The sequence below is a fragment of the Pteropus alecto genome, unplaced genomic scaffold, assembly GCF_000325575.1.
Source record: "Pteropus alecto unplaced genomic scaffold, ASM32557v1 scaffold135, whole genome shotgun sequence".
Lineage (NCBI taxonomy): Eukaryota > Metazoa > Chordata > Mammalia > Chiroptera > Pteropodidae > Pteropus > Pteropus alecto.
Window position 1 is genome coordinate 5,311,303 of NW_006438076.1, and position 21,987 is coordinate 5,333,289.

The 21,987-nt window shown below is 42.8% G+C and overlaps 1 protein-coding gene across 3 annotated transcripts in view; it reads right to left on the reverse strand.

The window, feature by feature from the left end:
- The window catches only part of CDC45 (cell division cycle 45), a 34,027-nt gene that overhangs the window by 6,375 nt on the left and 5,665 nt on the right, over positions 1-21,987 (reverse strand). For all 3 annotated transcript variants that reach the window (XM_025049175.1, XM_025049176.1, XM_006915241.3), the window contains 10 exons: positions 14,184-14,239; positions 13,044-13,092; positions 11,634-11,695; positions 10,329-10,379; positions 8,791-8,910; positions 7,028-7,159; positions 6,651-6,749; positions 5,839-6,000; positions 534-672; positions 369-452 (listed from right to left, as the gene is read on the reverse strand). In XM_025049175.1, the coding sequence (XP_024904943.1) occupies positions 369-452; positions 534-672; positions 5,839-6,000; positions 6,651-6,749; positions 7,028-7,159; positions 8,791-8,910; positions 10,329-10,379; positions 11,634-11,695; positions 13,044-13,092; positions 14,184-14,239 (954 nt within the window). The remainder of the gene's footprint in view (positions 1-368; positions 453-533; positions 673-5,838; positions 6,001-6,650; positions 6,750-7,027; positions 7,160-8,790; positions 8,911-10,328; positions 10,380-11,633; positions 11,696-13,043; positions 13,093-14,183; positions 14,240-21,987) is intronic.

Below are 21,987 nucleotides of genomic sequence, written 5' to 3' on the forward strand. Positions count from 1 at the left end.
AGAAGGGTGTTAGGCCATAGGGAAGTCAGAACCACATGCAGAAAAGGGAGCCAGCCCAGGAAACAAACTTTTGCTGGGAAGTGAGTCTGTGCTCCAACCAACATCTTCCCCTGATTTGTGACAGCGAAACATGACTCCCAGCCCCACATACTCCGTGAGGCCCCTCCCTACTCATCCGAGTGACCAGGATGGTGAGTGAGCTTGCAGGAACTGGGAGATTCCTAGGAGTCAGCTCAGAAAAAGGGAAAGGTTTGCCCAGACCCCGCAGCTGGAGAACAGTCACTGGCATCCCAAGACTAGCTTCTAGTGCCCAGTCTAAGTGCTGTCTTAAGCATCTGCCTTCCAGCACCCACCCACCAGCTCCTCACCGAACACACAAAGGACTTGAGTAGGTGTCTGCTGAGCAGGCTTAGGGATGCTGGCTTAGAGAACAGCATGACGTCTGGAGTGCCCTGCGGGGAGGAGACAGACGGTCAGATGGTGCCACCAGCAGGTGTGGTCGGGTGCCTGCCCATAGTCCTAGGAAGCCTGACCTCCATGAGGGAGCAGTAGAGGAAAGGCCCCTGGGAGATGACGAGGTTGGTGCAGAGGCAGCTGGCAATGGTCTGCTGTGTAGCTCGCAGCTGCCTCTTGGCGAGCTCCAGGCCGAGATACAGCTTGTCCAGGTTACTCCTATAACATGGTAAACACACGGCTTCAGCACAGAGTCAAAGAGAATGCTTGGTTTCTGGGTCAGGAAGGGGTGTGGGGTGATAGTTTATTTCTCACCCTCCCTTTCACGTGAGAAATGTATAAACCCATAGCAATGGACATGAGAGGTGGGAAGGGGTGCTGGTGTCATAAGGCAGGGGACTAAAAGCCATCAAAGGGAGAAGATCCTGCCCAGCAGACCCTGGAAGTTGCCTGGAGGGTTCTGACAGAGGAGAAGCCTAGGCGAGGGATGGGGGAAGACTAGGAACCCCAGCACCCGACAGATGGATTTTTACCCTAACCCTGCAAAAAGGAGGGTTCCTCTCTGAGTCCATTAAAATGAACCCTTGTGGAGAAGTGAGGTCTTCAAGCGAAGCCTCTGCACCTAGAAGGCGATGGTCCCCAAGTGTCACATTAGCTCCCTACCCATCAAGATGAAGCAATGCCTTCTGGCTAGCAGGCTGTACCCAGAGACCCAGGGCTCCATAGCCCCCCTCCTGAATGTGAAAGACCACCAGACATTTGAGAAACACCTGGGGCCTGGAAAAATGACCCTGGAGGACACAGATAACTTGGAGAACACTAGAAAACTTAAAATAAACTCTAGTATCTTCAGAGAGATTTGGGCAACTAATACATTTGTGAATCAAGAACAGGATGAGATGAAAAAGGAACCATCACAAACTAGGAAGTGTTTGTGGAAAGTAAAATGATTGCAAAAAATAAAAAATTCACTTTTAAGGGCAACAGTATAAAGTTAATAAAAGCTTCCTTAACATCAATAACAAGACAAAGATGTAGAAATATAAGGCAAAAATAAGAGACAGAGCTTTGTTCTAGGAAGTCTGGAAAGAAAATAAAAAACAGATGTATGTGTGTGTAGGGGGAGGGTAGTAAAGAAACAGCACAAAAGCATTCTCAAGCTTAAAGATGCATAGACTCGGATTGAAAGGACTCACCTGAGAACTCAGCATAATATATGAAACAAGATCTACACTAGACATATCACTGTGAAAATCTAGAACATTGAGAATTAAAGAAAAGATTCTGAAAGCTTCTTCAGGTGGGGTGGGCATGCATTTACAAGGAAACAGAACCAAAATGGCTCAGACTTCTCATTTGCACCACTGGCTGCTGAAAGAATGGGGAGCAATGGAATCCACATTCAACAGGAAATTACCTTCAATCTTGAATTCTGTACGAGTTAAACCAGCAATCAGATGAGGGTAAAATAGATATTGTTAGATGTGTAAGAACTCAGAAAGTTCTGAGTACCTCACATGTGCCCTTTCTTTAAGTTACTTGAGAAATGAGTTCTAGTAAACTGAGTGAGTAAAAAAAGAAAAAAGATGAGGATCCCAAGAAATGCTGGCCCTAAACCAGGGTGCAGTTAAGAGTGGTCCATGACAGCCTAGGGAGATGCAAGTCCAAGCTGGAGTCAAAAGATAGAGAGTTCCAGGCTCTCATGGAAAAAAGAGACTCAGGGAACACTTGGTGGAAGGAGCTGAGAAAAAAACTTGGTATGATAAAAGGAGACACTTAAGAGCTCCAGGAAAAGCAAAGAGCTGTACCAGAATATAATGTAATCACTGCTTATTATTGACTTTGGAATATTTTAGTAGCACAATGAAGTTAACACTATTCATTGATTTTCCTCTTTTAGAATCAACCTATAGCCAAAGATAAGAAGACTCACATTCTCTAATCCAAAATTAAGTGTTATCAACCTTGAAAATGTAAAATCATAGCTTTCGGAAACTGGGAGGTATGGGGAAGAAAAGTAGGGATGCTGATATCATTCTCTTACTAAGTAAGGAGACAGAAGACACTGGTAGTAGAAGACGTAAGTATACTGAAGTTATAAAGGAGCTAAAAATAGCGGTAAACTGTAACACAAAAGGGGCACAAAAGTGGGAAGATGTTTTTTTGTCATAGCAGGAAGTCAGTAGACAATGTCTAAAACTGGTGCGTCAACCCTGGGACGAAGGCAGCAGCAGTTGGTAGTAGTTTTCGAATTTCCCCATATTTCCAGATAAAAATAGAGCAACTCGACTGCAAAACCCAAAACCCAGGATTCACATTTACAACACAATGAGGAAATGAGAGAACACCACAAATCCCCAAATATAAGCAGGTAGGAACGGATCATCAACTGGCCACAAGACTGGTGTACTGTCAGCATCAGTGTGGGAGGGAGCAGAGACGCAGCAACACGTAAGAATGATGAAAACTCCAGGCAAATGGGGAATGCTGGCCAAAACTGAGAGGAGTTTTGCCTTATCCAAGAGCTAGTAAGCGCAAGGCCCCATGGTAAGGTACAAGGGACCAGAATAAAGTAAAAGGGGCAGTGGTAACGGGCAAGGGGTGTGGGAAAGACTAGGAGGCCAGGGCAGTCAACCCCTGGGAGTCCCACCCAATGGGCCAGAAATCCTTTCCACACTGAGCCCCTCTCTGAGAATGAAATCAAAACTGAGCAAGATAGAGACAAAATAGCAAAGGAAAGTGAAGGTACTAATGAAAACACTCTGGGATTTAGTGGAGGTTCTAGCCAGGGCAATCAGGCAAGAAAATGAAACATAAGGCAGTTAGACTGGGAAAGGAGAAGTAAAACCACCTCTATTTGCAGAAGAAATGATTTTGTATATGGAAAATCCTAAAGAATCTACTAAAAAACTACTGGAACTAATAAACCAGGTAAGCAATATTACAGGATATGAGATCAATATACAAAAATTAATTGTATTTCTCTGTAGTAGTAATGAGCAAACAAAAAATAAAATAAAAAAGTCCACTTATAATTGCATCAAAAAGAATAAAATATATAGGAATAAGTTTAACATGTAAGAAGTACAAAGTTATTCTCTGATAACTACAAAACATTATTGAAAGAAATTAAAGCGGATCTAAGTAAATGAAAAACCATCCGTGTTTATAGAATAGAAGACTTAATATTGTTAAGATAGCAATGCTCCTCAAATTGATCTACAGACTCAGTACAATCTGACTTCTTTGCAGAAATGACAAGCTGATTCTAAAATTCACAGAAATCCGAGGAACCCAGAGTAGCCACCATTTGCTATAAAGCTATAATAATCAAAACTGTGGTACTGCTGGAAGTATTGACATATGAATTTGATAGACTAGAATTGAGAGTCTAGAAATAAATTTCCACATTTACAGTCAACTGATTTTCAATATGGGTGCCAAAATAATTCAATGGGGGAAAGAAGTCTTTTCAACAAATGATGTTAGAACAATTGGATGTCACATACGAAAAAAGTTGGACCCCTTCCTGTCACCGGACACAAAAATTAGCTTTAAATAAATTATATACCTAATGTAAAGGCCAAAATTATAAAACTCTTAAAGGAAGCATAGGTGTAAATCTTCATGACCTTGGATTAGGCAATGGTTTCTTAGATATGACACCAAAAGCACAAGAAACAAAAGAAAAATTAGATAATTTAGACTTCATCAAAATTAAAAACTTTTGTGCTTCAAAGAGGAACATCAAGAAATTGAAAAGGCAACCCACAGAATGAGAGAAAATATTTGCAAATCATGTATCTGATAATGAACGTTTCTTACAATTCAAAGACAAACCAATTTAAAAATGGAAAAAAGACTTGAATAGACAATTCTCCAAACAAGACATACAAATGGCTAATAGGCATACAAAAAGCTGTTCAACATCATTAGCCATCAAGAAAATGCAGATCAAAACCACAATGAGATACAACTTCATACCCACTAGGATGGCCGTAATCAAAAAGACAGACAAGATGTTGAGAAATTCAAACTCACATCTCAAACACTGCTGGTAAGAGTGTAAAATGGTGTAGCTGTTTTGGAAAACAGCCTGGCAGTTATTCAAAAGGTTAAACAGAATTACCGCATGACTGAACAATTCCATTTGCAGACATATATCCAGGAGAAATGAAACTTATCTGTATATGTTTATGGCAGTAATATTCACAATAGTCAAAAGGCAGATACCTACATGTCCACCAACTGATGAATTAATAAAATGTGGTATATCCCTGTAATAGAATATTATTTGAAAAAAAGAAAGAAAATCCTGACACATGGTATAAAATGGATGAAACTTGAAAACATTTTTCTAAGTGAAAAAAGCCAGTTCGTAAAGAACAGCATACTGTCAGATTCCACTGATATGAAATGTCCAGGGTAGCAAATCTATGGAGACAGAAAGTAGATTAATGGTTGCCCAAGGCTGGGAGAGATGGAGGATTTGGGAGGTGATGGCTAAGGGGAGCAGGGTTTCTTTCTGGGACAATGAAAATGTTCTAAAATTATACAGTAATGATGCTTGCACAACTTTGTATACGAAAAGCCATTAAATTGTACACTTTATGGGTGAATTATATTACGTATATATTACAGCTCGGCAAAGCTGTTTTTAAAAAGCATGCTAGAAACAGGATCAGGAAACCCCAGAAAGCAGACTCCTACATTTTTTAACACTAAACAAAAGCAACAGTGGCAGCTCTCTGAACTTAGAAAAGCTGTCTGAAACACGCCTCCTCCTAAAAAGTTGAGGTAACTAAATTCACTAAAAAAAATGAGCAACAATGAGTATTAAGGTCAAATACTCTTAAAGTTACTATTAGAAAAAAGAGAATAAGGAGCAGGATAGTATCCCTATTGACGATGGAAGTACACTAGAAAGATATGCCCCCAAATGATCAAAACTGTAATGTCTTATTTCAAACTGAACTAAAAGACATTAAAATATAATATAAGACATCTTGGGAAGTGAGATAAGAAAAACTTAGAAATAAAAGAAAAATGAAGCACAAAAAATGGAAATGAGAAATGACTGAACTAAAAGAAACCTAAGAATGAATAAACACCACAAATAATGCCTTAAGAGTTGAAAAAGAAAAATTTTAAAATCAAAAAGAAAAAAGATGAAAAAGATTTGAGAAAATACATATAATGAGGATGGGAAGGACATACATTGCACGCACGCTCCCACCTGCCTGGCTCTGGTGCACTGTGATTTCAATTTAAACTTCAGCAGTTTCTGCAGGATGCTGTCAGCCCTACACCTTGGAGTTCCCCGAGACCTGCCTCCTTGGGCAGTGTGAAGCTGAGGGCAGTGGAGGCCACGGCCACAGCTACTACCTGGAAAGACTGTCCAGAGCCTGGATGAAGTTATCTGTCCCTGAGCTGTCCTTCTCAGGGCTCTCCATCAGCGACATGGTGGCAAAGACGACATCACTGGCCAGGAACTTATGCTTGAAGCCAAAATGAATGCTGAAAGTCTGTACGCGCATGTCCTTCATCCTGCAACGGGAGGAAGAGACATGGCTGTCACCCTACGTGCGCATGGAAGTGTCCTCAAGTTGTGAGTGAGCCAGGCCAGGTGAGCAGATGTGCTGCTGTTCCTCTCTCCCCTGCCAACATTGCAGTATAGCCATTCTGACCAGAGGCTGGAAGGGGTTAGAAGGCCTGACATAACAGCCCTGCAACCTGGGACACTGAGAGCCTTGTCCAAAGCTGCTCAGCTGACTGGGGGCAGAGCAATAACTTTTGGGCTGGGTGATGGTATGTGGTTGTCTTCCATGCCCCAGGATGCTGGGGTAGCCAGGCACAGGTCCCCCAGTGGGCCTAGAGAACCTGGGTGGGCAGAGCTTGCCTTGACCTGGTGCCAGTGGGCTCTTCCCAGGCCCATTTCGTGTGGCCGGTGAGGGACAGGCTGTGTCAACCTCAAACATTTGCACTTCAGCCCCAGGATATAAGGATTCTAGATCTTTTGGGCATTTTATGAAAACTTATTTTTAACTTAAAGAGAACTCAAAACTTCGGGAAAGGCTCAATAGCTCGTGTTCATTTGTGTACTGTTTTTTTTTTGTTTTGTTTTGTTTTTGCATTATTTTAGAAATGTGGTTAAAGCTAAAGCTTTAACAAAGCTTAATATATGAAAATGTGTTTACCCAAATTTATTCGCAGACTCTTCAATCATCTCCCGCAAATTTTCCTTTAAAGAGATATCCATGGACTGAAACTTCTGTTTCACTTGCTTCAAGGGGAGGCTGGAAAGACAGAAAGCACTGGTCACATGAGGGATCTGGGTTCAAATTGAGATTGCTGAAACACCAACACGTTAGAGAGAACCCTTGCAGGGGTCCTAGTGTCTCATAAGCGACTTCTCCGCCTGGGCCTTCAGAGAACATTCTGGGAACTCAGTGAGTAACTTATGACAGAAACAAGCAGCAGTTGAAATGAAGACGAAGTCAGTCACAATGAAGGAGAAGGGCTTTTCCCTTGGAGATTGTGGGGTGGGAGACTCTGGGCAAAGGCAGTTACTCACCCCATGTCTGCAAGGAACTCCTGGAGCCTCTTCTGCCCATGCACAGACCAGAGCTTGAACCTGGCTGCAGTGTAGCATGTGTTGCACAGGCTGTCATGGAGGGACCAGTGCTGGTAGAGCACCAGGCGGAGGCTAGGGCTGCAGTCAAGGAGGTTGAGGCTGCACGGTGACCTGGGACCCCACCCACCCTGTGATGGCCTACCTGTGATTCTCTAGCAGATAGCTTGCTCCACTCACCAAGGCACAACCAGTTACCACCTGGGTAAACTGGAGTTCATTGCCCTTCCTAGCTTAACTTGACTCATATAGATTGAGGTGGTGGGCACAGACAGGGAAACTGAGGTGAAGGAATTATGAAAGCCTAGGGTCATAGAGAGCCCTTGTGGCCACACGGGACTTGGGAGGCCTGAAAGGGTATCACCAGCCCAGGTTGTAATCCCAACTGCTCCCTGCGTCCTCCACCTGACTGCCCTCCCTCCCACCCGTCTGCCAGTACACCCTCAGCAAAGCCCCCATCCTCAACTCACCCTTTTTCTTGAATACACCCCTCACTGCTCATGGGGCCAAGAGTGAGGCTGTGTGCAAGGACATTCTGATCTGCACAGGCCTCTGCTCCCACACTGGAGGGTCTCAGGCAGGATGCTGGGCTGGCCCTGCCAACAAACCCACCCCCCCAGGCTGGCCTCCGGGCACAAGGCAGGCTGTCTTATCACTGGCCCTTTGGAAAGCTAAGCTTCAGGGCCACTGTAGTCTTTGTACACACCCCAAGCAAGCCCTGGTTCCTGGATGTCACATGTCAGGACCTGGCTCCTACACACTGTGGCTCCTCTCCCAGGAATTTAGCTGCCCCGCACCCAGCACCTCTTCCAAGATTTGTCGCGGAAACCTCTCACACGACCTGTCCAAACTCATGTTTACTTATCTCCAGCCACCCCAGCACAGGAACAGGGTGGCACTGTTCCTGCCATTGCTCTAGTCAGCGCCTAAGCAGCAATCTTAGCCAAGCCTCACATTCATTGCCATGGTATGGCCCAAGCTACTTTGCTGTCTCCTTGCCTCCAATCAGCGCCTAAAGAGAGATCTTTTAAACACCAAAAACTGAACCAGGTCACCACTCTGGGCTCACAGGACACACTGCTGTGGCTTAACTCCTGAGCCCTGCCCATTTCTCCAGCCCCTTCCTTGAACTTACCTCAGGGCCTTGGCATGGCCATAGCCTCTGCCTAGACTGCTCTCCCTCCCACAGAGCACAGATGAATGTCAGCTAGAGGTGTGGCCTTTCCGAGGCCTTTCCTAAGCACTCGTCCCATGGTTACTACATCAACACCCCACATTCTTCTTATGAAATGCCACACTCCATAATCACATGCTGGCTCACTATCATGACTTGAAAGGAGTCTGCAAATGTCACTAAACTGCCTGCATCACACAGGCAGTCCCACATGCCCTCACCTGCATGCACCTAGCGCCAGGCCTACAATGAGCTCTAAATAGATGTGCTTCTAAAAATAGCTGAGGTATCTAGGAGCCAAAGCCACACAGATGAGGTGGGTCAGCGTCTGCTCTCCAGTATCCAGTGCTTTGTCCTGACCAGGAGACATTGGGCCCCTCTTCCTAAAGTCTCTTGTCCTGTCTGCTGCCTGTACTAGGGACATTGCAGCTGGCAAGCATACCACCCACAGAGGATGTGGGCTGGGACCTGCAGAGGTGACAAATAGCTTGCCACTGAGCAAAGTATCAGAGGGCCTGAAATGCAAGGATACTCATACTCGAAGGAGATGCGCATGCAGTCCACAGAGAGGGCATTCTCCTCGTCCTCATCCCGGTGGTTGTGCCGGGACACATGGCGCTGCAGGATGCCGACGTCGGTCACATACTTCATCCTGTGAATGAAGCACTGTTGGCCTGGGTGAGCTACCTCTTCTCCTCACATGAAGCCTGCCACGGCTTCCCGCAGGGCTTCCCTCACAGGCTCAGGGGTTGGTCCACCATGCAGACTGTTCCTTCCAAAACTAAGGAAGCTCTGCCACCTCCGTGTAGAAACCAAGCATGGGGGCGGGGGACAGGGAGGGGAGGGGCTGGGCACTGACCTCACTTGCCTTCCCCTGTACTCTCTTCTGGGTGTCAGCTGCCCTGCTGTTACCTGTTGAGGCTTTCTGAGAGCAGGCTCTGTGGGAGGCCATGGCCCCATCTGCCAGCCAAGGGCAAGTGGACAGACCCGGTAGATGACAGCGATCCACAGCAGAGTGTGTGGACCTGGCACAGTAAGTACTCCCACGCATAGCGGGAAAGGGCAGACCCCAGTCTAGGTCCACCTATAGGTGACTACTGAGCAGGACGGTGACAGGTAGTGGGGCCTCACCTGAGGGGAGGCTACAGGCCAGGGATGGTGTCTGGCGCTGCATACACCCCATGCTACCCTTAACAGTTAAGGGGAAAGAGGCCCAGCAGGGTGGCAGGCTGGGCCATGGAGACAGATACAGGAAGTGCCCTAGGCCTATGTGACTTAGGATCCTCCTGCTCCCTGGGTCATACTGGAGGACTTGGACAGTCAGGTGGGGAAGGCAGGAAATGATGGGAATAGGGACCTTTGAAAACTGCACAAGGCAGTGCCAGGTGATAGGCTCAGGTCCCCTGGGAAAGGGTTAGTACCTTGGGGCCCAGGACTCTGTCAATTCCCTTGGAGTCCCTCCAAGGGGCCATCAGAGTGAAGATGAGAGAGGGTACTGGTACCCTGTCCTTCCTTGGCGATGGTGCAGTGAATGGGCAGCCCTTAGGCTCATCTGACTCCAACGGCAAATACCAAAGCCTGCCCACCGAGGGGCACAAAAGGATTTGCTCCATGCCAATCCTCACTGCAACCCTCTCCAGCCTCCCCCTTACTTTGGAGATAAAACCCACCTTCCCTGGCAGACTCTGGGGGCCGTCACCACTTCCTCTTGTTCCCATGTTTGCTGTGTATAGGACATACCTCTGAACTCAGCCCCACCCACAGCACAGGCAATAAACAGTACCTAGAGTACGGAGACTGCATGCACTCCCTTCTCTCATCACTGGCTCCACCTGCTGGGCTCCTTGAGGGTGGACAAAATGTCCACACAAGGCCATGCGCTATTCTGCCAGTTTCTGACACTAAGCCCTTCCTCGGTGACAAGGACCCAGGCCCAATGCCAGCTCCTCCTCGGGATTCTACAGTGACACTGCCACCTATCTCCCTACTGCAAACTCTGGCTGCAGCTGGGCCGTGCACGTTGTTGCAGCACAGGCCAACCTCAGACAGCCTGAGGGAGCACGTCCTTACTGGGTGATCTTGTCTTGCACCCACTGGTCTGTTAGTCCAACGATGGCCCACCTGGAAGGAGAGGAGAGGGCAACAGTGCAGTGAATGGGTGGGTAGGTGGCACTCACAGGAGTGTCTTGTCATTGTGGCTAGACTCTTGGACAGGCAGTCCCTCTATTTGGGGTGGAGAGGTGACGGGGATGACTCAGGGCTCCTGGTACAATATCATCCCTGCAGGAGCTTTTGTTACACAAGGAGGAAGATCTAGGACAAGAACGGCAGGGTGCCGCTCTCTGAATCTTGGCTGGCCCACCACTCTCTGCTCTTGTCCTGTGGTGCAGGACTGCAGCAGACACCCGTGCTTAGGCGCTGGGAGCCCCTGGTGCCTCGTTCTGCCTCTCTGAGCTCCTCACATCACCCCTCTCTCTGCGATACGCTTGCAGAATAGCAGACTCTTGTCACGTTCATCCAGTGTAAATTGGTAGGACATAGAGTTAACAGTGTTTAGGCCCCTTAATACTATTCAAGGTTCTGTCTCCAAGTTCATCTTTTATAGATAAGATAATAGAGATCCAGGCTAGCCTAACTTTCCTAGGGTCATGGCCGGCCCATGGCAGAAGGGACCAGGACTCTAGGTGTGTGCCCTCTGCAGGTCCCAGGCAGCATCTTTCAAGATGTCCCTCTAGGCCCACAGCCAAGAACAGCATGGGATACTGGGTGCAGAGTGAGGCCAAGGAGGCCCTAGGGGCAGGAAGCAGGGCACCTGAGTACCCACTGCATCTCCCAGTGTAGCATGCTCCCACTTCAGAGGGACCACTTCAGAAAATACCACCCAGGGTCTCATCTTTGACTGATCCCACCCACTTTCGACTTTTCTACCAGTATGCAGAGGACGCCTGATTGAAGCAAACTTAGAGGCAGGCAGGATAACTTTTTCCTGCATCTGATTTCACCATGGGCCAGGGATGCGAAGATGCCTAGCATGGGCTGTCTCGTTCAAATCTCATGCTTTTTCTGTTACCTGAATTTCTGGGGCAGCAGGGGTGGTAGGGTGGGGAGGAGCTGTACACGGGCCTAATCCTCCAACTCTTGCACTCACCATGCTCCCTCACACCTAGGAGTTGCTGTCTCGAGAGCCTCACAGTTAGCAAGAAAACCAGGGCCATGTACATTCCCAGGAAGGGGCCACATCTAATGATCCCAGTGGGGACAAGGTAAGTGTGCATGATGATGTTTTCCTTCAGACCTTGTCCTCAATGCACGAGGACAGAGATGCTAGGAGAAAGAAGCCATGTGTGACACTGACCTTGACTGGGGATTACATACCACAGCATGTCATTTAGATCCTTGGACATCATCCATGCCAGGTCAAATATCACCATGGCCGACTGCAAGAAAAGGAGAAGCCTGAGGCCAGAGGCAGATGTGCTCATGCAATGGGCATACACTAGGGCTGGGCGACACAGACTTGAGCTGCCCAGGGCCTAGCTGAACCTCTGTAGATTGAGAGTCTGGCCAGGGTGTGTGGGTAGATTACAGACTAAATTGAGGGAGGACGACAGAGTAACTCAAATGACTTGAACTGTCTCTTCTCCTAACTCAAATCATCACTATACATGCACTTCATCATGCCGCAAGGGAGGGCAACTGGATACAATGCTGTCCTGGGGCCTTTCCAGATCTCATTGAGTACACTGGTGATACCCAAAGGAGGCAATGAAGCTGGGAGGAGAGGGATCCCATCATCTGCATGACCCTGCATCTTCATGTTCTTCCTGGAGGCCTTGCACACATTTCTGGGAAGGCTAGTGAGGCAAGGCCTTGGTGCCAGTTACTTGGATGCAAAAAGGGAGGGGACCTCAGGACCTCTGGTGAGGAAGGTCTTTCTAACAAGACTGCTCAGGAACAGAAGGATCTAACTCCCTGTGAGCAGAGTCTAGGTTTTGGTAGGAGATGATGAAGGAGGATCAGTTTCTGACCGGAAGATGCTAAAGTCTCTTTAGCTTTCTTCTAGGGAGAGGAGTTCTAAGGCAACCATCCCGTATCTGGAGGGAGCAGGTATCTGCTGCCTGGCCCATACCTTCTGAGAGCATATGAAACCATGGAGGCCAGAGCAGTGGCACAACCTGCCCACTGCTCAGAATTTTCAATTGACCAGGGCAGAGCAGAGAGGGCAAAAGGGTGATCTTTCAAAGGACAAGAGAACCTTGACATAAAAGAGACATTGGAAATATGGTGCTCGGAGTTCAAGGCCCCAGGATCAAATACAGTATGTTTTACTGGAAACTTATTTTCCAGGGCTCCTTTAGGCCCTGAGCTCTAATCAACATTACCAAAGCCAACACAGGTTTTCTATACAAAATTTTGTTCTGTAACACAAACACACTAATGGGCCTCTATGTCTATAGTTTTAGCTTCTTGAATAGAGACTAACACAGAATTGTTCTGTATTTTTGATGAACAAAAATAATTTTTGCTGTTCTTTGGGCATATATTGGGTGTGAGGGGTCACCTAACTACTGCTTCTGAAATGAAGATTGTTCTCTTCCTTTTATACAGGAGTTTAAGGCTCAGAAAGGCTGCACCACTTGGCCAAGGTCACACAGAGGGAAGCTGTGGGCTCAGATTCAAAGCAGACTTTCATGGCTCTAAAACCTATGCTCATTCCTCTTCATGTTTCAGAAGACTGACCCCCGAGTTTGAACTTTGTGGTGAATTCCACCTATCTGCACTTACCGAGGTCCCGTAATATTCATATTGCTCATAGTCAAAGAGGATGTCTCTTCTGTAATGACACAAAATGCAGGTCTTCAACAGGAAGCAGTTCATTTGGAAAGCCAAACATTTGGAAAAATGCTAAAACTTGACAGTTTTAGCTCACTCAAAGAAATGCAAATGGAGTCATGGTAGTCTTTGTTTTCACTTACCAACTCTTTCTCTGGAGTGTATATGGACAAGGTTGGGAAGGGAGTAATACTGACACAAACTGCTTGTGGCAATGGAGGATAGATAACCACACTTCTGAGAAATTATCCCAAGACAATAATGCAAAGAAACAAGCAAGACCATACTTGCTATGTGCACAAGACTGTTCACTGTAGCCTTGTTTGTCATGGCAAAATTCTGAAGTAACCTATAGTTCAAAGAGAAGGGGCATGGCCGATTAAGTACTATGCAGTTATAAAGCCTGTTTAGATCTAAAAGGGCTATATTAAGTGGAAGAATGCAACATTAGGTGTGTATTATAATGATGTTAAATATATTTAAGTATAGATAACCCAGTAAGATCAATACAAAGTCAGAATCTCTTCCCATTAGTGAAACTAGATTAGATTCGCTTTTCTTTCCTTAACAGTTCCTGAAACGGTTTTACATTATCCTTCCACAAGGGGGCAGCCGAGCACATGCCCTCCTGGGAACAGAAGGGGCCAGCAGCAGGATGTTGAAGGACTAGATGCAGCAAGGAATTCCCGACTCAGGGGCATTGCTGCATGTTCCCTCAAGCTAAAATAACCTTTCCAGTATTTTTATTTTAGAGTACTTCAATTTTTAAATTTGCAATATAAAGAAATATTATGGATAACTTAGTTTCCTTTTCATAATTTTTTCCTACGAAAAACTTTATAGTTGGCATCTATCTCATTTGGAAGAATTTGTAAATAAAAGTATCTATAGCTGGAAAACTATAAAGAATCAAGGACTGTCACCCTTAACAGATGGCAGGTATTTGGGAGATCTTTTGGCCTGGTTCTGTCACTCACATGACCAGGAACACTACGAAAAGACCTGGAGTTTTCCAGTGCAGAGACCACGTGCTCACTCATTGAGCCACTGGTCCACAGGGAGAATGGGGTGCCGCCTAAAGTGCACACTCACCTCCGGGCCTCCCACTCTCTTCGCTCTCTCCTCTTCATGGTTTGCGCCACTATCTCCTGATTCAGTGACAAAGAAAACAAAAGACTGAACAAATGAGCCAGGAATTTATCCCCATAACCTGAGAATATTCTGATTTGGCAGGAGCCACTGGACTCAGACCCCTGAAGGAAAACATGGGTCATTCCCATGCCCCAAGCAGTCTGCTCCTGCAGAAGGGAGAAGATGAGGCAGAGGTGGCTAGGACCCTTCTGGCCCATCAGCACTGAGGACACTGTGGACAGGAACAAATGCTTCCCCAGTGCCTGCTCAGGCTGTACTCTGTCTGCCCCAGCTTTCCATCACCTCCACCACCATGTGATCTGGAATAAGCCCACAGCTACCTCATACGGGCTTCCCCCCAGGTTAATAAGAGCTAATGTTTCTTATGTCCTACCATGTGTCAGAGACTATTCTAATATTACAGGCACAATCTCACTTAGTTCTCACAACAAAGGCGTGAGATGGTGTGGCAGTTTTAAAAATCCATGGTCCTGAGACTTCTGCTTCCAGAAAGATGTGGTAAATGTATTTTTCCCTATTCTATATGTCCACTTACCATACCTGAAAATGCTGACATTATATATAAAACAAACAAAATAAGACTCCGAAAGGTGGAGAGGAAGGCCAACCAGCTAGGGACCCCAGGACCCGAGGAATGACACAGCAATAAGTTTCCTGGGTTTTATTCTTGGCTCATATATCCGAAATTTGGAGCTGAAGAAGCTGGCAATCTGCTAACACCAATAGATACAGATAAAAAAATCCCCAGAAGCCAAAGGACCTGGAAGGAGCAGCTTCAAAAGACAAAAAACTTTTAGATAATAACTACTCTACTCTAGCCAACACCACCAAAAACACGGTGGCCTCATCCCTACTCACCCCAGCAAAGGCTGAGGGGGAGCCTAGATACTCACTCTTCGAACACCTCCCTCTCACCTGGAACACCTCCTCCACTTGCTACTTATAACATTTCCCAATACCTCCACTGGAGTGTCAGAGGAGGCCAAGGAGGCAGCCTGGACCTTCCTTGCCCAGGGGTAACATGGGGCCACTCTCCTCAGGGGTTAATGGAAGGCAAGTGGGGAACCTAAACTTCTACTTCCACTTAGCTACAAAGGGGCCATGCCACCCACCTCCTTCTTTGCCAGAGTGGTGTCAGAGAAAGTAGATAAAACAGAAGGTCTAAATAAAACTCAAAGTCTCATAACGCAATACAAAAGCATCTGAGTTTCATCCCAAAATGAATACAAAAAAAATCCATAGGTGCCAATACTAGGATGATAAAGATGTCTGAATTACCTAACAAAGATTTTAAAGTGGCCATCATAAAAATGCTTCAACAAGCAATTACAAACACACTTGAAACAAATGAAAAAATAGGAAACCTCAGCCAGAAAGAGAATAAAGAATCAAAAAGAAATTTACAATTGAAAAACACAACAACTGAAATATAAATTCAGTGAGTGAATGGGCTCAAGAGCAGAATAGAGGGACAGAGGAAAGAACCAGCAGTTGAACTAGCAGACACTATAATAGAAATTACCCAGTCTGAGCGACAGAGAGAAATGAGATGGGGGAAAGACTCAAGGACATGTGGGATTACAACAAAAAACCTAGCATTCATGTCACTGGTATCCTGGGTGGAGAGGAAAAAGAGAGTAGGATGAAGAAGTACTTAAAGACATAATGACTAAAAATTAATAATGACGGAAAATTTGGCAAGAGGCATAAACCTGCAGACTCAAGAAGCTAACTGAAATCCAACAGGATAAACCCAAAGAAGTCCATACCAATACACATCATAATAAAACTTCTGTACATAAAGCCAAAAACCCCCAAAAAACAAACAAACAAAAACTCAGAAGAAAAATGACATTTTATCTACAGGGAAAAACAATTTGAATGGCAGCAGATTTGATAGAAACCATGGAGGCCAGAGAAAGTGGCACAACATTTTAAAAATACTGAATAAAAATAACTATAACCCTGAATCCTAAACCCAGTGAAAATATCTTTCAGGAATGAAGGGAAAAATCAAGAAATTCTCAGAAAAAGAAAAACTAAGAGAATTTATTATCAGCAGATTTCCTCTTAAAAAATGATTAAAGGATGTTCTGTAAAAAGAAATGACAAAAGAAGAAAATGACAAAAAATAAACTTTGGAACATCAAGAGGGAAGAAAGAATATAATAAGCAAATATTGGGTAAACACAATAGAGTTTCCTTATTCTCTTGAGCTATAATTATGTTTGATAGTTGAGGCAAAAACCATATGACTATGACTAAATTTATGTGGAGGAAATATTTAAGATAATTATATTGCAAATAGAGGAGAATAAGAGACATAAAGGAAGGTGGAGTTTCTACATTTAGCTCAAACTGGTAAAATGACAATACCAGTAGACTATGATGAGTTATGAATATATAACATATTTCCTGAAGCAACCATTAAAAAAACTGTATAAGCAGATACACTCACAAATACTACAGGTATATTGGAACAGAATTTTAAAGAGAAAAGGAAAACAGAAACGAAAATCATTACAGGAAATAGAAAATAAAATGTCAGACTTAAGTTCTAACATATCAATAATTAAAATAAATATAAATGGTCTAAATATGCCAATTAAAAACAGAGCTTGTCTTAAAAGACATGATTAGAAATATGATACAATTCTATGCTGTTTAAAGAAACTCAGTACAAACATAACGATATAGGAAGGTTGAAAGTAAAAGGATGAGAAAAGATATAGTTTGCAAACATTAATCAAAGAAAAACGGAATATAAATTGCTGCAGCCACTATGGAAAACAGTAGGGAGTTTTCTCAAAAAATTAAAATTAGAACTAGCATTTGATCCAGCAATTCCACTTCTGGGTATTTGTCTGAAGGACATGAAAACACTAGCTTGAAAAGATATCTGCACTCCCATGTTCATGGCAGCATTATTTCTAATGGCCAAGACATTAAAACAACCTAAATGTCCATCCATGGATGGATGGATAAAGAAAATGTGGTATGTACTACATACAATGTAATATTATTCAGTCTAAAAGAAGGAAATCTTGCTATTTGTGACAACATGGATGAACTTTGAAGGCATTATGCTAAGTGAAATAAGTCAGAGAAAGACAAATACTGTATGATCTTACTTATTGTGGAATCTTATTTTTAAAACAATAGAACTAATATACAGAGAACAGATTGGTGGTTGTCAGAGGTGGTGGGTAAGCAAAATAGGTAATTGGGGGCGAGGGGTAAGTGAAGGTGGCCAAAAGGTACAAACTTCCAGTTATAAAATAAATAAGTCCTGGGGATGTGATGTTCAGCACAGGATGACTATAGTTAATAATACTATATTGTTTATTTGAAAGTCATTGTGGTGATCATTTTATAATATATACAAATATCAAATCGTTATGTTGTACATCTGAAACTAACATGTTATATGTCGAGTATATGTAAAAAAAAAAAAAAAAAGGAAAACAGGAGTGGCAATATTATGAGCTAAAGCAGACTTTAGAGCAAAGAAAATTACCAAAGACATAAATAATGATAAAAAGGTCAATCCACCAAGAGAACGTAGCCATCGTAAATGTGTGTGCACCAAACAATGGAGCTATAAAATATGTGAAGCAAAAACTGGTAGAACTGAAAGGAGAAAAAGACAAATTTAGAATTATAGTTGAGACATCAACATCCCTATCTTCAGAATTGATAGAACGGCCAAACAAAAAAATAGTGAGGATATAGATGAACTCAACAATACCATCAACCAACACTAACAAATCGACATTTATTTAACACTCTACCCAATAACAGTAGAACACATTCTTTTCAAGCGCTCACAGAACATATATCAAGATAGATCATATTCCAGTCCATAAAACAAATATGAACAAATTTAAAAGAACTGAAATCACACAGAGTGTATTCTCTAACCAATGGAGTCAAACTAGAAATCGATAATCAAAAGATAACAGAAAAATCTCCAAACACTTGAAAACTAACCAGCACAGTTTGAAATAATCCATGGATCAAGGAGGAAGTCAAGGGGGAAAAAAAAAATTAAAGGGAATAAAAGAGCAAATGAATATATCAATGCATGGGACACAGCTAAAGAAGGGCTTAGAGGGAAATTTATAGTATTAAATACACCCATTAGGAAAGAGGAAAAGCCTCAAATCAACAATCTGTGTTCCTACCTCAAGAAGTAGAAGAGCAAAATAAACCTTAGCAAGCAGAAGAAAGGAAATACTATGGAGGAAGGGAACACAGGTATTACCTTGATGGCAAAACCAGGCAGATAATTCAGAAAAGAAAAATAGACCAGTATCCCTGATGAATATAAATGCAGAAACCTTTAACAAAATAGAAGCAAATAGAATTTAGCAATTTATAAAAAGAATTATACACCATGACCAAATGAAGTTTATTTCTAAGATGCAAGGTTGATTCAATATTTTAAAAAATCAATCAATATTATGTACCATGTTAATAGGCTAAAGAAGAAAAACCACATTGTCCTATCAATTAAGGCAGAAAAAGCATGAGAAAAAATTTAATACCCATTCATAATAAAACTCAGGAAAGAAAGAGAGGGTAACTTCCTCAACCTGGTAAAGAGCAATCTACAAAACCCCACAGCCTAACATACTTAATGGTGAATGCCTTCCCTCTATGATCAGGAACAAGGTAAAGATGTCCACTCTCACCACTCTTATTCAACATAGTTTGTAAGTTCTAGCCAGTACAGTGTCTAAAACAGGAAATAAAAGGCATAGAAATCAGAAAGGAAGAATTAAAACTCTCATTTGCAGATGACAGAATTGTCTATGTAGCAAATCTCAAGGAATCTACAGAAAAACTCTGAGAACTAATAACTGAGTTTGGCAAGGTCACAGGATACAAGAAAAACATACATAAATCAATTGTGTATCTATATACTAGCAATGTATACATTGAATACAAAATTAAAATACAGTATCATTTATAATCGCTTCAAAAAATAAAATACTTAGGTGACTGGCAAAACAAATACAGGACTTGAATGCTGAAAAGTGCACAATGCTGATGAAAAAATCTAAGAGGTAAATAAATGGAGAGACACACTCTGTTCATGGATTATAAGACTCAACATAATAAAGATGTTATTTGCCCCAAATTGTACATAGGTTCATGCAATTCCTATCAAAATCTCAGCAAGATATTTTGTAGACGTAGAGAAGATTATGCTAAAAATTGTATAGAAAGGCAAAGGACATAGACCAGCTAACACAATTTTGAAAAAAATAACTGAAGGCTTACTATATGGCTAAAACCATTAAGACTCTGTGGTATTGGCAGAGGGGTAGATACACAGATCAACAGAATAAAGAATCCATAAATAGATCCACACAAACATGCTATACTGATTTTTTGCACAAAGGTGCAGAAGCAATTCAACGGAGAAAGGATAGCCTTTCAACGAGTGATCTTGGAGCTACTGGACATCTGGAGGCAAATGAACATTGACCTAAACCTCACACGTTAAACAAAAATTAACTAAAAATGGACAACAGACTCAAATGAAAAACATAAAACTATAAAACTTTTAATATAATCCATAAAAGAAAGTCTTGAGGATCTAAGGCTAGGCATTTTTTAGACGTGACACCAAAAGCACAATCCATAAAAGAAAAAATTGGGAAATTTGACTTCATTGAAGTTAAAAACATTTGTTCTACATAAGACTCTATTAAGAGGATGAAAAAACTAGAGTGAGAAAATATTTGTAAACCACAGATCTGACAAAGGACTAGTATCTAGAATACATAAAACTTAACATTAAAAAAAGAAACAAGCCAATTAGAAATTGGGCAAAACGCACAGAGGCATTTCACCCAAGAGGATATACAGATGGCAAATAAGCGCACCATTAGCCATCAGAGAAATGAAAATTAAAACCATAATGAGATATTGCTACTACCTTCTAGAGCAGCTAAAATAAAAAAAGTGACATCATCAAATGCTATAAAGAATGTGGAGAAACTGGATCACTCAGATTGTTGGTCAGAATATAAAATGGTACTAGAGAAGCGTTTGACAGTTTTTTAAAAAACTAAACACGCAACTACCATATAACCCAGCAAATGCGCTCTTGGGCATTCATCCCAGAGAAATGAAGATCTGTGTTAAAAAAAAAAATGAAACAAAAAACGACCCTGTACACAAATGTTTACAGCAGCTTTATTCATAATAGCCAGAAACTGAAAACAGCCCAGATGCCCTTAAGTGGGTGAATAGCTAAACAAACTGGGCAATCCATACCATGGAATTCTACTCAATAATAACAGGGAACCAACGAATGATACACCCACAAAACCTAAATGAATCTCCAGGGTATTAGGCTGAGTGAAAAAAAACCAATTCTCAAAGGTCACATACTATATTATTCTACTTACATAACGTTCTTGAAATGACAAAATTATAGAAATGGAGAAGAGATTGGTGGTTGCGAGGGGCTAAAGAGAGGATGTGGGCATGGCCATAAAAGGGCCATGGCAGGGATCCTCCTGGTGATAGAAATGTCCTGTATTTTGACTATGTCAATGGCAATCATCTGGTTGTGATATTGTATAATTTTGCAGTGTTACCACTGGCAGAAATTGAGCAAAGTATATAAGCGACTTACTTTTTTATATGTTAATCTATAATGACCTCAACATAAGTTAAAAAAAAAAAAAGGCATGGTTCCAATGGGGGTGACAGAACTACTATGCTCTCTATTTTGGGGGGTAATGTTCTCTATTATGATGTGGTGGTAGTCACATGACTTCACATATTTGTCAAATCTCACTGAATTATACATCTGGTGAATTTTACTGTGTAGAAATTACACCTCGAAAAGGTTGATTAACAAAACCTCCAAGACCTAAGAATTCTTTGACTTTCCCTGCAGTACACAGTGGAGTCCTATCCTCTTTCCTCGTGACTGTGGGACACTGTGGGACTATGAGGTAAGTCAGGAGGGCCAAACAGTGGCTGCCTTGTTGGCTGGAATATTTTTGCTGGGAGCCTGAGCACCATGCTTTGAGGAAGCCACATGCAGTGGAGGGGCGCCTGCATGCACTTGTGTTGGCAGTACTGGCTTGGGGCTATCCAACACGCCTAGGTTCCTGACACGAGAGCCCCCAACCCTTCCCAGTATTCCAGCCCCAGAGAAACTAGTCCCTGCAGGGCTCTGCCCAAATTCCTGATCCAGGGAATCCATATGCATAGAAAATAGTTGTTTAAGATGTAAGTTTTGGGGTCATTTGTAAAACACCAGTAGTAACTGCAACAGACAAGTACAATTATATCCTCATTTTACAGAAGCACAGAGAGGTTAAGTCACTTGCCTAAGATCATATAGCTAATAATAGCAGATCCGAATTTTGAACCCAAGTGACTAAGCCAGGATATAACATCACCTGTAGAGTAAGTGCAGTTATGTTCATTTTTGTGGGGCCAATCTTTAAAAGACAGACAAAAATTTTTCTTGACCCCATGTTTTCTTCTCTGCTCTCTTTATAGTAAAACTCTTTTAAAAAGTTTATAGCCTGTCTCCAAACCTTTTGGTGTGCACCCTTAATAAAAACATTTCTGAGAACATACACCTAATTCATGTATGTTTATTTATAAATCATGCACAGATTTTAATTACGATGTATTCTCAGAAATGCTAAATCTTATTAAAGTCAAATCTCTGGGCCTAACTTACAGATTACAAAAACTGCAGGGAAAG